Genomic DNA, 21,989 nt, shown 5'->3' on the forward strand with positions numbered 1-21,989 from the left:
TACTCACGAATGAGAGAAAAAGGTTGTTCCTCATGATTCCCCTTCAAAACTCAGCTGGGTGTTGGAGAAACAGTACTTTAGAACCATGCACATACTCAGGATGTACTAGGGTTCCTTCTTAGGCTGCATTGTCTTCAACCCCTTTCCTATTCATGTTACCACTGCAACTCATTGAGACATCTCTATGGCATTAGTTATTCAAGGATATGAGAATTCACAAGTACTGAGTTCAGAGCTTCAAGATACCATTTCCCAGTTTATTATTCCAGTGGTATGTGGGAAAGCTGACAGCTAAGAGTGCTCATCTTAATGCCTCTTTCCTCAAAAAATAGACCCATGAAAAATATGTAGCAATGATTTCAACGAAATGTGGGCCCAATATTTAGTTAAACATTATTAATCTTGTCCTGTGGCAAGCATCTCAGTTACTTTAACGATGGGTTATAGAAAAGTAAGCCTTTAAACAAAGATCCACGTTCTCTCTCCTCTGTGTTGTGTACCAAATGACTTGTTGATTCATATCACTATGCCAGGTTCTGAGTCTTCCAGCAGTGCAGGCTCTTCAGGATCGCTGTCCCGTACCCATCCACCTCTCCAGAGCACACCCCTGGTCTCGGGCATGGCAGCTGGATCTCCTGGCTGTGTGCCCTACCCAGAGAATGCAGTGGGGGGCCAGGTCCCTCCCAGCAGCACCAGCTACATCCTCCTTCCACTTGAAGCTGCAACAGGCATCCCGCCCGGAAGCATCCTCCTTAATCCACACACAGGTTAGTTATGACCTATTTTAACAGAGATGCAAGATTATCAGTGGTTTGTTGTTGTGTTTGATTTTATGAATTTGCTAGTAAGTTTTCTGAAAATACCTGAGTAGGAGGGATGAATGCATGAATGCAGTGCAGCATCTTTGTTTAGGAGAGATAGGCTACAGTTCATTTATATTTCCATATCTATACCAATACAGAAACGTTGCAGAAGATCCAATTTTCTCTCTGTCCTTTTTCCCTGACCATGGTAATTCTCATGTATTCCTGGGAAGAAATATCAGATACCATAGTGCAATGAGCTGGTGTATACTAATTAAAACCCTGTATTTCTCAGACCCAATTCCTAGTTTATGTCAAAACAGTTTTGTTTTGTTTTGCATCCAAAGACATTCTAGGAATTTGAGGAATCCAGTGAGAGACAGTGGATTCTTCTATATAGAAGTAGCTCTCTCACCTTAGAACTTCTCCCAACTCTTGTAAGGAATTAAAAAAAAAAAAAAAAAAAAAAAAACATCAATAATGAAGAGGAGGTAAAAACAGAGCAAAGTTTTATGTATTTTAGGGATAATAGACCCAGACTGGTTTTGGAAAATTGTTTTTTGAAAAACTGAGGAACATTTGCTTTGTAGAGGAAACTTCTAAATAAGAGGCAATTTTGTCCATGCCTCTGAGGAAGAAAAGTTGACAGCATCTGAAGACATTTTGATTATCATGACGTAAGGAGGAAGGGGAATGTTACTGGTTCTAGTAGGTAGAGACCACAAATGCTGCTTATATTCCCCAGAGGCACAGGACAGCCCTCCCATCAGAGGGTTATCTTGTTGAAAATGTCAGCAGGGCTGTGGTGGAGAATCCTTGCCTTACAAAGCTCGGCAGTGATGAGTCACTTCCTGAGAGGACTTTATTAGTGACTGGGGGCTGGGGTGGGGAATGGAACCATCTTGAAATAGATCCAAGGTTGAATTTAGATCATTCCAGAGTGTTTCTTCAATTATCTAAGTTTGCAAATGCGACGCTGGATGAGTATCTCATAAAAATGATCTGACTCCATCTTCTTGCATATATAGTTCTACTAGTAATTGGGAAATTCAGAGAACACAAAAACTATAGTAAAGTAGTGACTTGAATAATTGCTGAATTTTCATAAAACATATGGCACATTCTCCAAGTATGGTGTTTGATTGAGGCATTTTGAAAATGCCATAAGCTTGAGGGAAAAGAAGGAAATAATCTTTTTATTGAAAACCATTTGAAAGCTCCAGATTAGATACTTCTAAGGAGGATTTTTGGATTGCTTTTATTTTATTTGGATTATTGTAAGCACTATAAAGGAAATTACAAGAAGACCAGGATTGTATTCATTACTCTGGGCACTGATCAAAGTCTGATCTGACTCTGTTGGCTTAAATTCTTTCACTTTTAATTGAGATAGAGGACTTGCAGGAAAAAAAAAAACCACATATTAAACATTTATTTTGAGTGGTTTGTTTTAAGGAAAATTACAGAGTGTTTCAAAAAGGCTCAATAGAGTATTTTTAGGGTATAATGCAGGAATATTATTTGTAATGATAGCATGGTTGTGCATGGGTATGTGTATATTATCATCTATAATCTTGTTTATAGAAAAAGGAGTGCTGCTGGTGCCAAGTCCCAATTCTTATTCATTGGATGGAGTCACTTAGAGCTGTTATCAAAATATCTCTTTTGAAAGGATCTCAACTAAGGAAAAGGATATAATAACACTGTTGAACGGTTTCTCCACACACATTTGTCTGATCTGACAAATGCTAGACATTTAAATATCCCTAGACCAGAAGGAAAACGTATTACTGTGTTTTATAATGTAGTTGAGTGGTGAGATGCAAGGTGAGTTATGATGTTTCTTCTTTCTAGAATGCATTTATTTTTATAAATTGAAAATAGGCATGTGCATGTATATATATATATATGGATGTGCTATATCTATATCCATATGTCAATCATATGGCTGGTGTGCATGTAAGTATGTATATATCTACCTAATCTCTCATCTGATCTCTACTGTTGAAACTGGCAGTTGGCCTCCTCTGGCCTGGACTCATTTTTCACTGTCATTGATGTGAACTCCCAGAAACCACAGCTCTCACCCTCCGCTCCATAAGTTTGTGCCAAGCACGTGGCAGAAATTAATTCTTTGGTGTTAGGAACCAAGATCATATGACTGCTGTTCTTACGTGGATTGCCCTCAGGTTCATTTCCTTGTTAGCAGCGTGTTTATAAGTTCCTTGTAAGGAAAGGTCATATTTAGTCATTTATTATTGATTGATTGATTGATTCCCTGAAATAAATAACAAAGTCTGCTACCCCTTATACATGCTGATACGGATTGTGGAGCAGTTTTTTATCTAATGTCATGTTTTTGACAGGAATGAGCACTCTGCACTTAGTCCTTTTCTCTCACTGGGCTTTGAACTCAAGGTGTCTGGCTGGGCTTCCTCTGTCACTGGATTCTCTTACCTGTACCAGCACACTACTACCAGGGTCTCCTGGGTTTGCTCCTGCTGCTTCCAACAGGAAAACCTCCTCTAGGTTGAATTGGCCTGGGCCCCACCAGTCCTTTCTTTCTCCTGCAGTCTTTAGCAACTGCCATTCAAACTAATTGCCTGTATTCAGTTGTAAATTGTATCTGGGTTGGTAAAAAAAAAAAAAAAATCATAGAATATAGAAAGGCTGTCATTGCCTGACTTGAAAACCAATAGTTACCTGTCCCAGGTTTCCTAAGAAATGGCTTTTGTTCTTTACTCAGGCATCCATCTTCTTTCTCTCAGGTCCTTCATTCTCTTTGCCTTTCTTTGGTGAGCATAAAAAAAAAATCCACCTTGTATACCTTCTTCCCCTTTCCAGAAGTATCTGCAGTCTGTCTACTCAAGAGTCCTTAGTACTGTTTGTGTGCAATTATTTAGAATCTTCTCTTTCTTCTGCTGCACAGGATATCACTCATATTTCAAGCAGAATATCTAGAACTTATCAAAAAGAACATCCAAATATGCTGGGGTTATGTTTTTAACCCGAATTATAGGTCATTTTTCACACTTCTTAAAAATTGAAAGCCATAGAGTAAATATCCTTTCTTTATGCTTTCTGTCTTGTGTGTGTGTGTATGTGTGTGTGTGTGTGTGTGTGTGTGTGCACGCGTGTGTACATATATGTGTAAGCACAGAGCGAGACTGAGTTTGAAATAAGTTCAAACAAAATTGTAGCCTTATTGCTATGGAGATATTTTTTTAAAGTGAAGTATCTAAATTTTTTCTTCGGTCTTTCTAAATACAGAACAAACAAAAATGGGAAAACCAAGGACTAGAGCACTAAATAGGCTGATGCATTATTATTTTTTTTTTAAATGAAGTACATTTTATCTTTTCCCAAATTACTGGCTTTGTCAGGAAATGATTTGCAGGTTTTGCATCAAGAACAAACTTATTCTTTTTTTAAGAAAGGAAATAGATGTAAAACAATAAAAGGTAGCTAAAATTAAATGTCAGTGGTGAGAAAACAAGTGCCTGGAATATTCAGAACATAAAAAAAAATAACTCTAGATTTAGTCATCATTCTGTGAATATATTTCTGGTACACTTATTTTCTCATCACAGAACATTGCTGTGGTCATGAAACTATTATCAGAACTTCCTTAGTCGTGTCACTCATGTTCACAAATAACAGCGTTTAAAACTTCTTGTTATATACACACAAATATACATGCACTCAAATTCTTTGGTAGAGATGGAGGACACTACGCTCCTGTTACAGTCTGATCACCAAGTCTGTTGCTCTTTACCCATGAGCATTTTCTTTGGTGTTTCTGCAGCCTCAGTATTTGCCCTCCCAACCTGTTCCATTTTACTTTTTAAATTTAATTTCCTGAGGTATAAAAACGCATAGGTAGAGTGTGTGACCTGCACCCACTGGAAGTGTTAGGCCTTGGTAAATCTTTGTATATGTGAACACCTGTGTAAACATTACCCAGAATGAGTCATATAACATGTCTAGTCTTCCAGTAGATTGCCTCATGCCCCCTCAGCAGTACCACAGTTCTGATTTCCATTGCCCATTAATTAGTTCTGTCTGATCTTATATGTAATAAATGGAACTATACAATAGATGACTTTGGGGACTGATTTGTTTCATGTAGCCTATTTGAATTAATAGCTCCCATTTTATAGCATTTGTTCTTGTTGTAGGAGTACCATGTGTACTTCCTTTTTCTAGAATATCCTGTTTCTTCTTGATGAGTTTTTAGATTGTATCCCTCTCTCCTCATCCCTATTTGTTGCTATTCTTCTCTTCTTGTATAACCATTGATTCATTGTTGTTCTTCATCTTCATTGTTAAAGAAAAGGCTATTGTCTCTACCATCAAGTGGCTGCTAGCCCTGGATAGGAATGTTCATGTAACCCTGTGCCTTAGAGCAGTGTAGAGACTGCAAGGCTTTGCTTATGTGCCTGAGGAGCCCTTGACATCTGTCTGCAGCATCGCAGAGATGTGGAGGCCGTTCTTGGAAACAGCCTGGGGGCCCTATTCTTTCCAGGTATTATGCTCAGTTTTCTAGAGAACATTTCTGTGAGTTCCACTTGGTAGACAAACCTCCTGTCTTCCTTTCCAATAAGGGCTTCAGGAGGGGTTATGGAAAGAGGAAGAAAATGCTCACAAGCAGCACTATAATTTATCTGTCCATTTCCCATGTTCTACTTCTTCTCATTCTTTTCTTGCCAATACTGGGTAATATTCCCCTTTGAGGCACATCCTGTACCTCTTCTGACTTCTCATGAATTCATTAATAACTTCCAATTTTGATTATTTCTTCTCCTACCCTAAGATTTCTTCTTGTTCCATGAACTCATTATGAATACTTAGATAATTCAATTAAGTTATTTTGGTGTAACAGAAAAAGGGAATGGACTTTGGAGTCTTATTATTGATCAGATAATTTTCTGGTTCTCTCACTTTTTTTTTTAATTGCAGAATAAGTTCTCAGCTCCCTCTGAGCCCTGATTTTTTTTTTAAATCTCTAAAATGGAAACAATGATGTTTTCATCAGAAAACAAAAGTAGAACAAAATGAAAATGAGATTGCATATTTATGGGGTTGTTGGAAGAGCTAAAATGGTGCATGTAAGGTGCCTGTCACGTTGGAAATCAGCTGTTCTCTCCTTTACCTCCTCTTTCCCTCTCTGCCATTTGCTGCCCTTCTCTCTCCTCCTTTCATCTCCGTATTCCTGAATTCTTTCTGGTGAGCCTTCATTTCTTTTTTTTCTGAAAAGCAGAGAGGTTACCTTTCTTCCTCACAGAATCATCATGAGGCTGAAATGATACTATTTTGCAAATGAAAAAAAACTACTCCTCAAATATAAAGCAATATTATTAGTAGCAGTAGTAGCTATAGTGAAACCTGCAGTATTTCCTAAGGCAAAATAATATATGTATATATGAGCTCCATTGCAAGATGATTCTGTGATGAGTTTATCATGCATCATCTTTAAAATAGGAAACCTATAAATCCCTGGTTATGTCCACTTAGAGAAGTGAGCAAATGGATGCATTATGTTCTGTTGGCTAGGTCATTGTGGAACTGATGATGAGTCTGAATTGGCAACAAGGCTTAGTGGAAACAAAATAAATGTATGGTCAAATAACTTGTGACTCTGGGTAGCTGAAGTCGTGTAAATGGGAAGCAGTCATGTCCCTCAGTGTGTGTTAGCTCACTGATGGCTGTGAGGTACCCGGCAGCACAACACATGGGCTTTGTGAAAATTGCTTCTCCGCAGGTTTCTCCACGGGATGCCACTGTCCACAGGAACACTGAGCTCTGGCAAAGCTCCCTGAAGATGGTGGATTTGTTTTCTGCTTCTTAAATTGCTATGGGCTTACACTGTCATCTAACCTCAGCGAGTCTGGATCACAAACAGTAAACCTTCCCTCTGGTGGAGGTTGTGGTGTTTGGATTCCCACCACCTCCCCCTTCACTTCAGGCTAATTTTGCAGGATCTCTCAGAGTGCTTCTTTCAGTTAGGGAAAGATGGAGAAGTTCACCTGGATCAAGCTCTGATCCCATTGCAGGTCAGCCCTTTGTGAACCCCGATGGGACTCCTGCAATATACAACCCTCCCGCCAGCCAGCAGCCCCTGCGGAGCACGATGGTGGGACAATCCCAGCAGCAGCCTCAGCAGCAGCCTTCTCCGCAGCCTCAGCAGCAGGTGCAGCCACCACAGCCACAGATGGCAGGCCCTCTGGTCACTCAGGTGAGGGGCTGGCTGGAAGCCCTGGAGGGGGAGAATTCCCAGATGAAGGCTGCATCGCCTTCAGAGCAGCAGTGACCAGGGAGGAGGTGTATTTTCTAGGGATGCCACTCACAAGTAAAACCTGTCAGTCTAGCATTCTTTATTGCAGGGTTGACAGAATTTCATCTGATGTTGAAGTTTAGATAGAAATGTATACCCGCTCCCAGTGCAGGTACCTGCAGAGGGAGAGCAGGTCATAGGGAAAAGGAAGATGTTTTTTTCTTAAGTCTAGATGCTGTTTTTATGTATCGAGGAGTGTCTGTCTTACAGACTGAACTCATAATGACATCCAGGCTGTGTCTCATCTTGCTTATCCATTTCCATCACAGGTCCAATGCTCATGTCTGCAAAGAGTCAGTATTGAACTCGTTATCAATGGGAGGAATGGAAATCGATCAATTCCAAGTGAACTGCTGTTCATCCTCATGCCTCTTAGAAAGATGCATAACTGCCTCCTTTCCTAGGGAGACATGTGGACACAGCCACAGGAACCTGAAGCATTCTAGATAGGCAACTAGAATGAGCCTCTTTTTACTTTTTTTTTTCTTTCTTATCTCTTAGTCCTTGGGCAATAATTTTAGAGAATCTAACCACCACCAACACCAAATGGACATCACTAACTTCTCCAAGGAGTGTTCCCTCTGTGCAAACTAGCCTCCCTCAAGGCTGTCCCAGTCTGGTCTGCATGGCCTTGACTTTTCCTTGGGGGCTGGTTCTCCTCCCTGGGCTGCACTGATCCTAGAGGACCTGTTAGGGACAGCAGTCACTTCCTGTGGGACTCAATACCTGTGCTTTCCTGTTTCCTGATCAGCTTTTTCTTCCCCCTAGTCTGTCCAGGGGCTGCAGGCACCCTCCCAGTCAGTGCAATATCCGGCAGTCTCTTTTCCTCCCCAGCATCTCCTGCCTGTGTCTCCAACGCAGCACTTCCCCATGGTACTGTATTATATGGAATGTGGCTTTTCCCCTGGGAGAGCTCATTCACTTGGTTTGCTGTTTTCCTGTGCAGCTTGGGCTGATCCTGGGTGGGTGTCCTGGGCTGACGGTGAGGTGGGGGTTTGTGTGTGAATGTCTCATCCCTGAAAAAATGCAACCCATCTCTGTATGACATCTCTTGTTTCCTTTCTGTTATCTGTCTAATGTTAATTGCTTCTATAATCTGGTACCTTTTTTAAAAAAAAAAATGCTTATTACCTAAGAAGGAATTGAAGGCTCTCAAGTCAGGAACAGAGAGAAACAGGAACTTGGTGTGAAGTTTGGGGGAATATCTCAAAGTCAGAGTCAAGATGGTAGCATAGCCATTATCACCCTATGCTCTCGATGCAGGTGTTCCCCTTGGATGCCAGTCCCCCAGTTTCTTTTCATTTTACCATCAATGTAATAGATCCTTTGGGACAGTAGCTTGGAGCATTGTCCCTAAATTTCAGGCTCTGACAGTGAACGAATGCTCCCTGAATCAGGCATGTAATCCCACCCAGCCTGTTGGTGACTCCCATCCTAACTCCACCTTTGGTGATGAGTAGGCATGTCTGCTTCTCTCAAGAAGGCAGATCCATAACTGCTGCTGGGGAGACCAGCTGACCCTTGAGGACCTGGCACAACAAGCATCATCACCTTATCTGTAGCACCCATCCCGAGGATCCTGAGCCCTCAATCTAGAAAGAATACTTTGCTTGCATTGAATTGGGATATTTGGGTCAAATTGTTTACCATCTCCAGTTCTTAAGATGATGAAATCCTGATTTCTCATGCAATACTCTTTTTTTCATGTTCTGACTGAATTATTCCTTTATTTTATTTTTTTCAGTTCATACTTCCTCCTTTTCCCCCAGTTATAAGTGTATGTCCTGTGTGTGCCTCAACGTTAACATTCTTGTTACCAAGTTGATCATCCTAATTTCCTCTTCTTTCCCTGTCTTTGGCAGAGAGATGATGTGGCCACACAGTTCAGCCAGATGAACCTGAGCCGTCAGTCCTCGGGAGAGACTCCCGAGCCGCCACCGTCTGGTCCTGTCTATCCGTCCTCCCTCCTGCCACAACCAACCCAGCAGCCCAGCTATGTCATCGCCTCTGCCGGCCAGCAGCTTTCTACAGGGGGGTTCTCCGGCTCTGGCCCTCCCATCTCACAGCAAGTTCTTCAGGCCCCTCCCTCCCCACAGGGATTTGTGCAACAGCCTGCAGCTGCACAGGTGGGTGCACTTTGACCCGTCTTTCCATGTAGAACATCACCTGAGGTCAAGTTGCCTTTCCCTTACGGGTTCCTGTAGGTCTTCCCCACCCCCCAGGACTTGTTTTGTCCTTCTGTTCTTTGGTTGTGCACAGTCATAGGGCTCAGAAAGGAAGTTGAAGGAAACTGACCCAACCACCCACGGCATGACAAGGGAAGGACCCATTATTTTTTTCAGGCTGCTGGTACAGAGGCCATGAAAAGCCTCTGCTACCATGTGATGCCCTGTTCCTGGGATTGCCCAGGAAGGGAAGGCCTGTCCCCAGGGGACCCTGAACCCGCTCTTCCTGCTGCTCAGGAAATGTGGTTTCTCCCTCTTATCAATTCACAAGCATTTTTCCGGAGCTAATCGGATGCTCCAGGCAGTAGCTCCTCTATGAATATAAAGGAGGAAGTTAAACCAAATATCTACTGTCCTTTCCTCTCCCTGAGGGGAAGCAGAGCTCATGCCTGCTCTCACAGGTAGCCATTAATCATATTTAATTGACTTGAGCATGTAAGACACCACAGATCACTGATTTCTACTGTCTTCCCAAAGACTGATTATGTGTTACTGTTCACCACCAAACATCTCCGGTGCTCTCCTGGGTATCCCTTGCAGAATATTGGAAGTGATTACTGTCAAGATGTAAAATGCACAGAGGCATTTCTGGTCCATTTTCAAGGCACACATATCCCAAGCAAATTCCATCCTGATTATGAAGCATCGCATTGAACGAGCTGTTTAAAGTGCAGTGTCACCTTTGTATCACTTGTTTCACTGCCTTAACATCTTGAATAAATTATTTTGTCTTCCAGACACACAAAACCATCTACCATGAAATGATTTTCAGTCAGTTGTTCATTTTATTTTGAGTGATTAATTAATAGTTCATCCTCAGTCTCTGTCTCAATAATATTTCTTCCCTAGTGGGATTTAAGGAGATGTATAAAATAACTTTAAGTTACAGGAGAAAGGACTTCATTAATATATTAATTATTTTACTAATAAATTAAATACTTCAGCTTTAATTATTGGAGAAATTGCTTAGCTCTTGTAGACTAAGTAACATCTAAGTGTCCTTACCCATTTCTGTTGTCAGAGGAAATTGGCAGAGTGCTTAATTGAACACTTAAAAAAAAAGTCATTCCCCAATGAAGGAATTTCAAAATTAGTGAACAGAAAAAGAAAAGACGATTCAAAACCTCTGCTGTGTCTGCATCAGAAATACTTTCATTTTCTCTTCAATGGATTTTAAAAAATAGGAAAAAATGGAGGAAAAACAGAGACAGTTCATGATCAGTTTGGACATTTATGAACATCTTTCTTAAAGAACCACAGATACTGGTATAGGTTATAACATATAACATCTTTCAATGCAATAAACATTTAAAACTCTAGTTACCTAAATATAGAACAATGAAAATCAACTCAGTTGGGACTCAGCCCATGGATGTTTATGGAAATATATTTGTGCAGAGAATAACCTTGAAGGACAATTTTCTCTGTCTTGTGTGTGCTTTCTGAATGCCCACGAGAAATAATAAGTAGGAAACACATGAACAAGGAAAAGAGGAATTTGAAGAAGAGAAATGGGAGAGTGCTTATCTTTTATAGTTCTTTCTCTAATTTATGTCTTTCCTATTCTCATCCATCTTTGGATTCTTCGTATTTTAATATGGTTGGTTGAAAATGAATATGTCTTCCTTTTGGACTAGCTTTACATCTCTTGCCCCTTTCTTCTTTGGAACCTTTCTTATTGATCCTTCAAAAGGTTCCTCTTACCCCAGCTCACTGGGGTATGGAGGGCTGGTCAAGTGTCCCTTCCTTCACATGGATGGAGGTCCTCATTCCTCCAACTGGTGCTCTGCTGTACTATGGAGAGGTACTAGACAGAGGTGACCAGCTTTCCAGTGCAACTTGTTAAAAAGTAGCTTTTTAAAAGGTTTGCATGAAATTTGACATTTATCCAAAATCATTAGTGCTCATTAGGAACTTTTCAAGTGTTTGAGTTCCATTCTTTAACCTTGAAGGTATTTTTTACATTTCATATTGAGCATAATAGGGAAAGCCAAGGAATGGATATCAAAATCAGAAGCTTATATTTCACCCAGACAGTCTCTTCTTGAGAAATAAAATGCTATTCTTCTTTTAAAAAAACATGCAAATATAATGCTGGTGAATGAATTATGTAGTAGCTGTTCTTAATATTGGAGAATGTGATGCATAATTGTAGTAATCTTTCATTGCACCACAAATTACCAAAGCAAAACTAAAACCTATGACTTCACCAGAATTATTTAAGTTTTTATTGTTGTAAACTGCCTCACCAAAAAAGGGTTAAGTTACTATTAGGAATGTATGCAATGAATAAATCAGTTGCCAGACACAGACTGGTGATTGTTTTAGATTCATTCAGCCCATTACCCTTGAATGTCCATATTATTAGGTAATCAGAATTATAACTCGTAATGATTTCATGGAATCGCAGAACAAGAGTCACAAAAATTCTGTTATCTTTTGTTCCTACTTTATCCTGAGGGAAGAAAATATGTTACGTGTTTCAATAGCAAGATTGAAATAGAAAAGTATTTCCTATCTGACATGAGCAAATCAGAAAATAAAATAGCCATAAAATCACAGTTCCCAAATAATTGGTTCATAATTTTATTCTATGCATATAATACTCATAAGCTGTCTACGGGCTTGGCTCCATTTTCACTTTAGAGAAGATGATAGGAGAAAAGTCTGAGGCCTGAAGAGGGAAAATAATTAACTAAGATCAGTAGGAAAGTAGCCTTAATATAAATGACCCGAGGCAGGCAAAGAAGTCCTTCCAGATCAGAAGATACTTTATTTCAGTGGAAGTAATTAGAAGCTTTTCATTCATACCCGATCATTAGGAAGTTACAGAGGGTGACATAAATGATATTTTAACATATGATATTTCCCCTTTTATATTGAACATAAATTTTCCAGATTCTAGCTATGTGCAAACCACTCTGCAAAGTGCTTTGGTAGACTTTTAAAAACCATTGTATGGCTCATGACTAAGTCAGCAATGGAGCCAGACTCATCACAGATAGCTCCTCTCTGCTCCATATGGTACCGGCTAAGGTGATTTGACCAGTCATTAGGAAGTTACAGAGGGTGACATAAATGATATTTTAACATATGATATTTCCCCTTTTATATTGAACATAAATTTTCCAGATTCTAGCTATGTGCAAACCACTCTGCAAAGTGCTTTGGTAGACTTTTAAAAACCATTGTATGGCTCATGACTAAGTCAGCAATGGAGCCAGACTCATCACAGATAGCTCCTCTCTGCTCCATATGGTACCGGCTAAGGTGATTTGACCAGGGCTCACACACATGCCCACAATTGAGGGTGTCTGGTCAGTCTAGGTGCCTCTGGTCTCCACATGGCTTCTTTCTAGAGCAGAAAGCCTGGACTTCCTTGCTTAGTGGCTGGGTCCTTCTCCGGAAGGAGTAAAAGGTGCATATTTTTTTTCTGAGGTTCAGGCTTACAAGTCTTTCTGTCTCATTGCACTGGTCAAAGTGGGTCTCAAACCAGCTCAGTTTCAAGGGCTTAGAGAATGGGTTCCACCTCATCACAGGAGAACATGTACATGGCACATGCCCATACACACAGGCCAGGCAGAAGTTTATGGTGTGGGCCCTCTTTACAATCTACTTTGATCATGTGACATCATAGAGGGCAGCGTGTATAATGTGAGAAAAGACTTCTGTTTGATCCTCATTCTCCACTTTTGCCTATCTGTCTTCCAGATGCCTGTCTATTATTACCCGTCTGGTCAGTACCCTACCTCAGCCACGCAGCAGTACCGGCCCATGGCCTCGGTTCAGTACAGTGCTCAGAGGGGTCAGCAGATGCCACAGGCAGCACAGCAAGCAGGTACTTGGAGTCTCTTTTGCATTCTGTGCTCCAGCCCAATCGTCTTCACGGTGAATTCCATAGGTGTACTCGTTGGTTGAGTGCCCAAGTGTGGTGATTTCAGACAGCATGTTCCCCTCCCCAGAGAAGCCATCAGAGCATTTGATCAACTCTGTGTGCAAAAGAAGCAGGCACAAGAAGGAGGTGAGGCACACCTCCGTCCAGCCTCCCAGGCATGCATGCTGAACACAGCCTCCACAAATTATTTTCGGATCTTCTCAGTTTATTTTAAAGCAGAGAGCTGACCACATCCCTATCTTCCTAGTTCATATATATTTTTTTCCCTCATTATCTTAAAGAGAGTGCTTCCCTTGTCCCTAAGACTAGGGAAACCAAATTAGGTTGTTTTGATACCATCCTAAAAAGCACTGTCTCTGAAGAAAGCTACCAACAAAGCAGCGTGGTGTGTCTCGGTGGAACTCTGACTCCGTGGTTCACTTTCACGAGGGCCACGTGTGCCTCCTGCCCAGGGCCCGGCAGCCACTGTGCAGTGGGAAGGGGGGCCGATACACTGTACGAGAGTGAGTAGCAGGTCTCACAGTGAACCGGTCTCTTTCCCTACTGTGTCACACTCCTAACGGAATGCCGTTCCCCAGAGAGCAGCAGAAACCCAGCAGGGCTGAGTGACTTGAGCTAGGCAGAGCGCTGTGTCCTTCCTGCTGACCAAACTGTGGGAAAAAACTGCTAATTGTCATGCTGAAGACCACCTGACTGGGAGAAGCTGCCTTCAGTAAGTAGGTCACCCTAAAGATCCCATGCTCCCTGCTGCTGCTCATGAATGCTTTGCTCTGTGATCACATTGCTACTCCGAATATATGTGTATGCACATGTAATATGTACTGATATATGTATGTAACATATCCGTGATATGTACTGTTTTTTTTTTTTTTTTTTTTTTTGTACAAGCTATGGGAAGAAACCCACAATCTTTGCCAAGGAGCAGTACCAATCACAGACACCCTAAGAATACTAATGCTGACATTGCTAGCATTTGGTCAGAGTGGAGAAAGAATTAAATCACTCTATACTGTAGATGGTTGTATGTTCTTTAATTCATCTCATGACCTATTTAAAGTCTGCAGGAGAATTACAGAAACCTATAGCAGCCAGCCAGATTTTGTCTTGTTTCAACACTATATTTGTTCAGGGAAGAATATATTTGACCTCAGAATGGACTTTATACTTCTACTGTCGTAAGAACAAAAATAGTTTCAAACTATTAGTTATTTTAAGAAAAGCACTTGGCAGTGTTTTCTGATTGTTGGAAAATGTTATTCTCTCTACTATTTTGGTGGTAACTGAGCTCTCAGTTTAGCTGTAGACTATAGAGATATATTGCTTGTATTTTGAGCCTTTTTTTCTGAGGATGTTTATTTAAAAAATTAATTTATAATCTCCTAGACCTTGGTTCAGAATCAATGGAGAAGTTTTCCTGTTGGTTACCAATGCATTTAGGAGAGGAAAGACATAGATATCTCATTGTAATGATCTAGTTTTATTTAGCTTAGTGTCATGGTGTGATGGTTGTCTAGAGAAGTATTTCAGACTTGTGGAACATCATCATTGAAAGGCTGCAAACCTACTGGAATCCAGTAAGCCTATAAACTCAGGATCTGGGTGAGGGACTGTGGAGGTCAAATGCATGTGAAGGTCCAATGCATGAATGCAACAGAATTCTAGTAAGAGCAAATCTAGAGTTTCCCCCAGAATCCTATATTGCTGTTTCTCCTCTCCACTAACTTCACTGATGACTAACAATGGTAGGGAAAATATGCATGACATTTTCTCTTTTGTAAAATATGTGGGAGAATTTATAGCTGCAGAAATTCCTCCTTGGGTTTCAGAAAGACTTAACTGGTCCCAACTCTATTCTGTGACCCCTGAGTGGCTTTGATTTGCCCAGTGCTCACACATCACCATGAAAATACCACCCCCAATGAATGACCATGACAGTGTAATAGGAATGCATTGTATAGCAATATCATGCTCCAAATAGAAGTGAGGCCAGTGCTTCAGGCGTCAAGGACATGAGAAGCAGTTAATGTGGTCTGTGGAAGGAGGAGAGGTGAGAAAAGGGAAATGATTTCTGAACAGTATGTTACCCAGAAATGACAATTTCAGTACACATGGACAGACTTAGACCTTTGATTTCTTGGCTTTTGTGATCATGACACCTGTTATCTGGTCCAACATCCCAACACAGTTTCTACTGCGGGCTGAATTGACCACTTTTGGGGAAGGCAGGTGGTATATCTGGCCTTGAAAAGAATCACCTCTGCTAATAAAATCCAAGCAACAGAGCTTGCACAATGGCAGTGTGATAATGCCTAGATGCTCTGGGTCCTACAGGTTTGGAAGGCCTTTGCTCAGCTAAGTGAAGGCAACAGAGACTTTCCAACAGAGTATGGCAGAGTTATTTGTGGGAGTAACTCAATACATGGACTATCTCATAGAGGAAAGAGCCTTTTCAGATCATGATAAAAGTCATGTTTTCTGGAGGATCTTATAGATAAGCCTCCTCTGTCTTTAAGTCAAACTCTACACTAGTCAAGTGTGTTTCTGTCTCACAGAGATACTCTGATTGCTCCTTCTCCTGTCTCCTGCAGTCTTGCATCCTGGGATCTGACCCTCTCCTATCTTCTTTTGGTATTGACACCAGCTGGTTTCATAGCTTCCTTAGCTATCATATGATTTAGCATGTGAGTGGGACAAAATTATGTCCAGTAAAAATCAAATGAGATTTTAATCCCAGTTGGCTTCGTGGCAGTTTTTTGCCATATTTATTTAATTGCTATAAAAGCATTTCTTCATTTTCCTACATTCTTGACAGAATTGAAACCTCTGTCATTTACCACTTCTTTCCTAGGGCTTAAAACTATAGACAGCGAAATTTTATGAAGGAAACTGGATACCCTGCAATCGATTTAAGAAGACACTTAAGGTACACTGAAGACCAGCAGGCGGACATAATTCTTCCTCTTGGTGATTTTGTTCTCTTGACCTTATCAATAGATGGTCAAAGTCCTACACATGAGAAAGAAAGATCCGATGCTAGTGATGATTATAAATAAGTGCCACTGATGTTAAGAAACGTTGGAGAAATCAAATGATAGATTTGCAGTGATGTATGGAAATTGCAGCTATTTAAAAACCTTTAATATATTTAAAAACCTTTAATATAGAAATATCTCTAATGGAAGACTTTGTCTGTTGCCAATTTGATATTAGGTACCCCAGAGAGGGAGAAAATTTTATTAGACACTTATTAATAACCCAGGACTACAAAGAAATACAGTTGCCAGGATAGAGCTAACAGGCCTATAGTTTTAAATCAATCTGGATTTTAAACACTTGGAAGGGAGAGTGTCTTGTCTTAGAATAGATTCTGTCAGTGGTCAAATACTGAAATTTTATGATATTTTCTAGAGCTTTTAAACTATAAATCAATTCCTTTATGGTTATAGGACTATTAAGATTATTTCATCTTTTTGGAGTTTCACTAGGTTGTGATTATCAAGGAACTGGCCCATTTCTTCTTAGTTCTGGGAGTTAGGTGCATAAATTTGATGGTTGTATTCTTTTATTATCTCTTTGGTAGCTTCAGAATATGTTGTGATATCTTGTTTTATTTCTGATTTTGGTGATTTTTAACTTTATTTTATTGTTGATCTTGCTGGATTCATCACTTATTGATCTTTTTGAAGAATCAGCCCTTTAATCGATTTACTGTTATTTTATTGTTTCAGTTTCACTGACTTTGGCTCTTATATTTATTTATTTTATTTATTCACTTTACCTTTGTTTGACTATTCTTTTTATGTTTTCTTCAGTTAGGAAGCTAAATGGTTGATTCTGGATCTTTTATCTTTTCTAATGTAAACTTTTAGTGCTTCAAGTTTTCCTTTCAGTCCAGCTTTAGCTGTATCCCACATATTTTGACATGTTATATTTTCATTTTCATGCATCTGTATATACATTTAAATTTTCTTTGATTCTTCGTCTTTGACTCATGGATTTTTTGGAAGTGTGTTGTTTAATGCCCAAGTGTTTGGAGATTTTCCTATTGTCTTTCTGTTATTTATTGTAGAGTGATTCCATTATAGTTAGATAACACATTCTGTATGATTTCAATTCTTATAAAATTGTTGAGGATGATTTATGGCCCAGAATATGGTCTATCTTGATGAATATTCTATGAACACTTGAAAAAGTGGATACTCTGCTGTTTTGGGTAGAAGTCTTTACAGATCAGTTAGATCCCGTTAGTTCATTGTGTCATTCATATCCTCTCTATTTTTGTTGATTAGTTCTATCAGCTACTGAATGGTGGATATTCAAAACCCCAAATGTAAAATCTACAGTCCTAAAATAAATCTCCTGGTAAAGTTTTCCCTCAGTGTCTCTGAAGTCCGAGGATGGAGGAGAAAGTTTAAGGTGATTTGGAACATTTTATCATCTGGCATGCCTAAGAAATGTTATATGCCCTAAAAGAAGTTAGACAAATCCACCAAGATCTTCTGAAAGATGGAGGCCCTCTGAGCAGTAAGGGCAGGTGAGCAGTTGCTGTAAGCTGTTGCTTGCAGCTCTCAGTGCCAGGCTCTCAGCACTGCTGCTTGGTGTCAGCAGTATTACTCTAGGTTTAGGTAGAAGAATAATGAAGATGATGGTTTACAACTGACGCTTCACAGTTCTGCCTTCCTTTCAGACCAGGAGTATCCACATTCTTGAATGTCATGAAAGGGGATCCATTTGAAGATATGAGCAGAAAAGAGGGGAAGGAACTAGGTTAGGGTACAATGGCAGCCAACCATTTGATGTGGCTTCTGAAGACTGTGGAGGTGTTTCTCACCTGGGCTTTAGAACATCCCTTTCCTAATCCACCCTCCCCCATTCACAAGTATCTGCTGAATGATTCATTTGGGGGCAAAACCCAGATCATAATGCATTTCCCTTTTTACTCTTCAAATTGTAGCTCAAGAATTAACCATGAAAAGGAATCTTAAAAATGCTTCATATTGCAAAACAACAACCAACTTTTGGAAGGTTGCCATAAGCTTGTTAAATGTATTTCTTCCCTATTCCTCTCAAGACTATGCAGAGTAAATGATGTTCTTACCTGCAGCAAAATACAAGAGTTGGTGGAGATGATAAGGGTAAAAGTCTCCTTTTCTCATGTTTTTCACCTACATTTAAAATTAACCTCATGTGGACTTCTCTTATAGTCAGCAGCCTTTGTGAGGCATCACTAGTAGAAAAAAAAAAGGAGTGTGAATATTCAATTTTACTAAAGGAGGAAACTGAGGCTGGGAGGCCATCCTCCTACCCAACATGGAGTCTCTCTTGTCAGAGCCAGAAAGGGGGCTTCGGCTACTTCATTGCTTACAGATTTATTACCAAATGCCTATTCTGGAGACTAATAGACTTACTCAGATAGCTTATAAATGTCTCATTTCTGACAATCTGCTTCTGAAGATGTAGGCTAAGAACCATCTAACACATACAAGTTATAAGAATTCCAGATGAAAAGAGTAGAAATAATACCTCAATGACTTGGAAACATGTTAACCCCTGTCCTCCTTCATCAGAGAGGAGCTGGAGATTGCCCAACTCTCAGACTGTTGTTCTTTTGACAGAGAACTTGGTGTGAAGAATCTTTGCAATAGGTCTTCTCTTTGCCCAGTTAATCAGACTGAAAATGGATTCAGATAAAGAAGTTTGCATGAATTAAGATCCCCCTCATATATATGCATATGCATATACACATATGTATATGTATGTGTGTGTGTGTGTGTGTGTGTGTGTATGTATATACACACACATATATATTTTTTTTTCCTTGAAGAATGATGTGGGCAGAGGATGCCAGGTCAGAGAACATAGATTTGTTTGTTTTCTTTTGATAGATGGTAATGCTGTCATAGGATAACGTAATCCACGAATCTGCAGGTGACACTCTGACCTTTAGGGTAAAGGTTCTGTTGGTTCAGACCTCCATTTTGGAAGAAACCATTTTTGTGTAGAGGCTTCTTCATTAAAGATTGTGGAGCTGGAGGATCTCAGCCTATTAGAAACACAAACTTTACAAAAAGGCCACTAGATTTTCGTTCCATAGAACAAATGCACCTTCCATTTCTGTAGGTACAGCTGTTCGGCTCCATCCAGCCCTTTTTATATGCACATCAACTACATGCCTCTGAAGATTCCTCAAAAGAGCTTGTCAGTGCCCCACCTCACCCCTCACATGGGATTTCTGTAGCCATTGCTTCTTGACCTTTAATATGCATATCAACTATCCAGATTGTTAAAATGAATATGAATGCAATAGATCTGGATGGGTCCTAAGATTCTACATATCCTTTAAGCTCCCAAGGGATGCTCATGTAGCCCAGAGTCTTGATGCTTTGCAAAAGATATATCCTTTCTAAGCTGTTGAAAAGGGGAGAGTTATACCCAGATTCATTCTTGATTTGATTTTATTTGTATTTTAGACACAATTCTAATAATATTTCATAGTCAGCATATCTGTGTAGATAGTAAGTATTGAGAATAATGCTTGCGAATCTGAATTTTGAGAGAAAAGATAAATATAGCATGATTCTATTGAAAGAATGAATCATTTTCATTTGGGCATATGCAGGGAGAGTGTGAAGAGTCAGAGTGAGGTGGGAGAGAAAGAGTACATTCTTTTTTCACCATATCTCTCAGTGGTTTATCTTTCCCCCATGGAAAATACAGTGCCTCGGCTCAAGTGATTGTATGAATATTTAAAAGGATTAAAGAAAATCTCTCAGCCATACAATTCAAATATAAATAAGAGCAAATTGCAGGTAAGTGTTATGTAATCAAATAGAGTGACAGCCTAACAAGTCAATTCATGTCTAGAGTGAATATGCACATTTTTTAAAGTTCAAACATCCAAAGAATATGTCCTCTACCCCTCGAGCCACTTTCAGGGGTATAGTGTGTTAGGATTTTGGTATAGTTGATGATTTGGGGATTTCTGCAATTTTAAAGTACTAATGCTCCCATAGAAACTCATTTCAAGGGTTAGAATGGCAGGAATAACCTGGTCCTGAAAACTAATTCTCATCACTCTGCCTTTAATCATTTTCATTTACTCCTGTTTATTTTTATTTGTCTGCAGTTCTGGGGATCAAACTCAGGGTCTTTCATGAGTTAGGCAGGTGCTCTACCACTGAGCAACTATCCTAGCCTCCCCACTCCCAGTTTTCTCTAGAATGTGAAACAATGGAATGAACATGATGGCACTTTGGGCAGGAACATGTGATTATGTGTGGTGCATGTATGCTTGGAAATATACCAAAGGCACAGATCCCTTCCTAATAGGTCTATACAGCGTTCAATCAGTAATGTGTTTAGTTTTTTTATTTCTTCTTGTAGAAGTGATATTTCTATGTACGAGCATGTTGTTAGTATTAACAGCTTCAAGTAAGAAGAGTAAGAAAGAACGTTATTGCCTTTTTAATGTTGTTCTGGAACACATTTGAAATGGGGTAAAATGTACCTTAATGGAATATACATTTATTTAACCAAAGCAGTTGAGTAAGGTAGATGCTGTATTTTTTCACTTGGCTTATTAAGCAGTCAGTGTCAATGTGATCGAGAGAGATTCTATCTTCAGAAATCCCTTGTCTCATGCACTGTGCTTATGATATTAATTGATGTGGATTTTATCCCTTGAGGTTGGTGGAGATGGGGAGAGGGAGCATCAGAGCTGAAGAAAGAATGCAGGCTCTTGTTCTGACCAATAAGCTACATTAGTCTGTGGTGGTGGGATTCTAACTTAATTTGCCTTCCCTAAGATTCGATGATCTAAAAAAAAAATTATTGGTTCAATAAGCATATGTATAATTTCCATACATTTTAACATTTAAAATCTCTTAATCCATATATATATATATATGTTTTAATTTGAGAAAATAATATGTTCATGCTCACTCAGAGAAGCGATGCAAAAGTTATTATCCCTGACAGCTCTCAGGAAGTGATTTGTACTTTGGGTATCTGTATTGTTATGTCATCAGAAGCAGAAGGGTAAGTTATCAAAGAGTTACATGAAGATTTAATTGTCTATCTGATTCCTGTTAACATCAGGGGGAATCACACAGATAAATCCTTATGGAACACGCTGTTCTGAAAATATTAGTTTGGGAAGGGTTTCTATGGAAACGTTCATGTGTTTCTTTCATTAATTGGTCTAATTATTACATTTACAGAAATGAGAATAAGAAGTATTACACTGGGATTAAGAGGAAGGTTAACATTATTAGGAGGAATAATAGGATTCATGCTACATTTTTGGTTTTTTTTCTCCTTAAATCAAACCTACATGTTCCCCAAACCATGTACATGGCCAGGTTCTCTCTGTCCCTTAGGAGGGATCATAAAAGGAATTTATTCAGTATGTTTGCAAATTGTTGCTTTAGCACATTACATTTTATGTCTCTTTTGGTGTTTACATTTTCATTTGTTATGCCATTAGATACTATTGGTATGATTCCAATTTCTGTTTTTCTATAAATATGGGAAGACAAATCATAGCAGTGTCTGTTTTCTGGCTACGCAACAGAAAATGGGTAAGAGTAACCTTTTATAACAAAGAAAGAAAAAGGAAAGAGTTAGATTTGGGATGCTAAGGAAAGAAAGGTATCAAGAATAGAAATATATTTTTTGAAAATCCTAATGTTTTGATGTACCTTTCATAAGAGTGAATCATAAATGCTTCAGAA

The 21,989-nt window shown here is 39.5% G+C and overlaps 1 protein-coding gene across 18 annotated transcripts in view; it reads left to right on the forward strand.

Moving 5' to 3' along the window:
* The window catches only part of Arpp21 (cAMP regulated phosphoprotein 21), a 148,242-nt gene that overhangs the window by 92,593 nt on the left and 33,660 nt on the right, over positions 1 to 21,989 (forward strand). For 17 of the 18 annotated variants that reach the window (XM_026405624.2, XM_026405601.2, XM_026405636.2 and 14 more), the window contains 5 exons: positions 534 to 767; positions 6,857 to 7,038; positions 7,906 to 8,010; positions 9,000 to 9,263; positions 13,074 to 13,200. In XM_026405624.2, the coding sequence (XP_026261409.1) occupies positions 534 to 767; positions 6,857 to 7,038; positions 7,906 to 8,010; positions 9,000 to 9,263; positions 13,074 to 13,200 (912 nt within the window). The remainder of the gene's footprint in view (positions 1 to 533; positions 768 to 6,856; positions 7,039 to 7,905; positions 8,011 to 8,999; positions 9,264 to 13,073; positions 13,201 to 21,989) is intronic. The other variant, XM_026405724.2, reaches the window with a different exon arrangement.

This window comes from Urocitellus parryii, chromosome 3 (assembly GCF_045843805.1).
Source record: "Urocitellus parryii isolate mUroPar1 chromosome 3, mUroPar1.hap1, whole genome shotgun sequence".
NCBI lineage: Eukaryota > Metazoa > Chordata > Mammalia > Rodentia > Sciuridae > Urocitellus > Urocitellus parryii.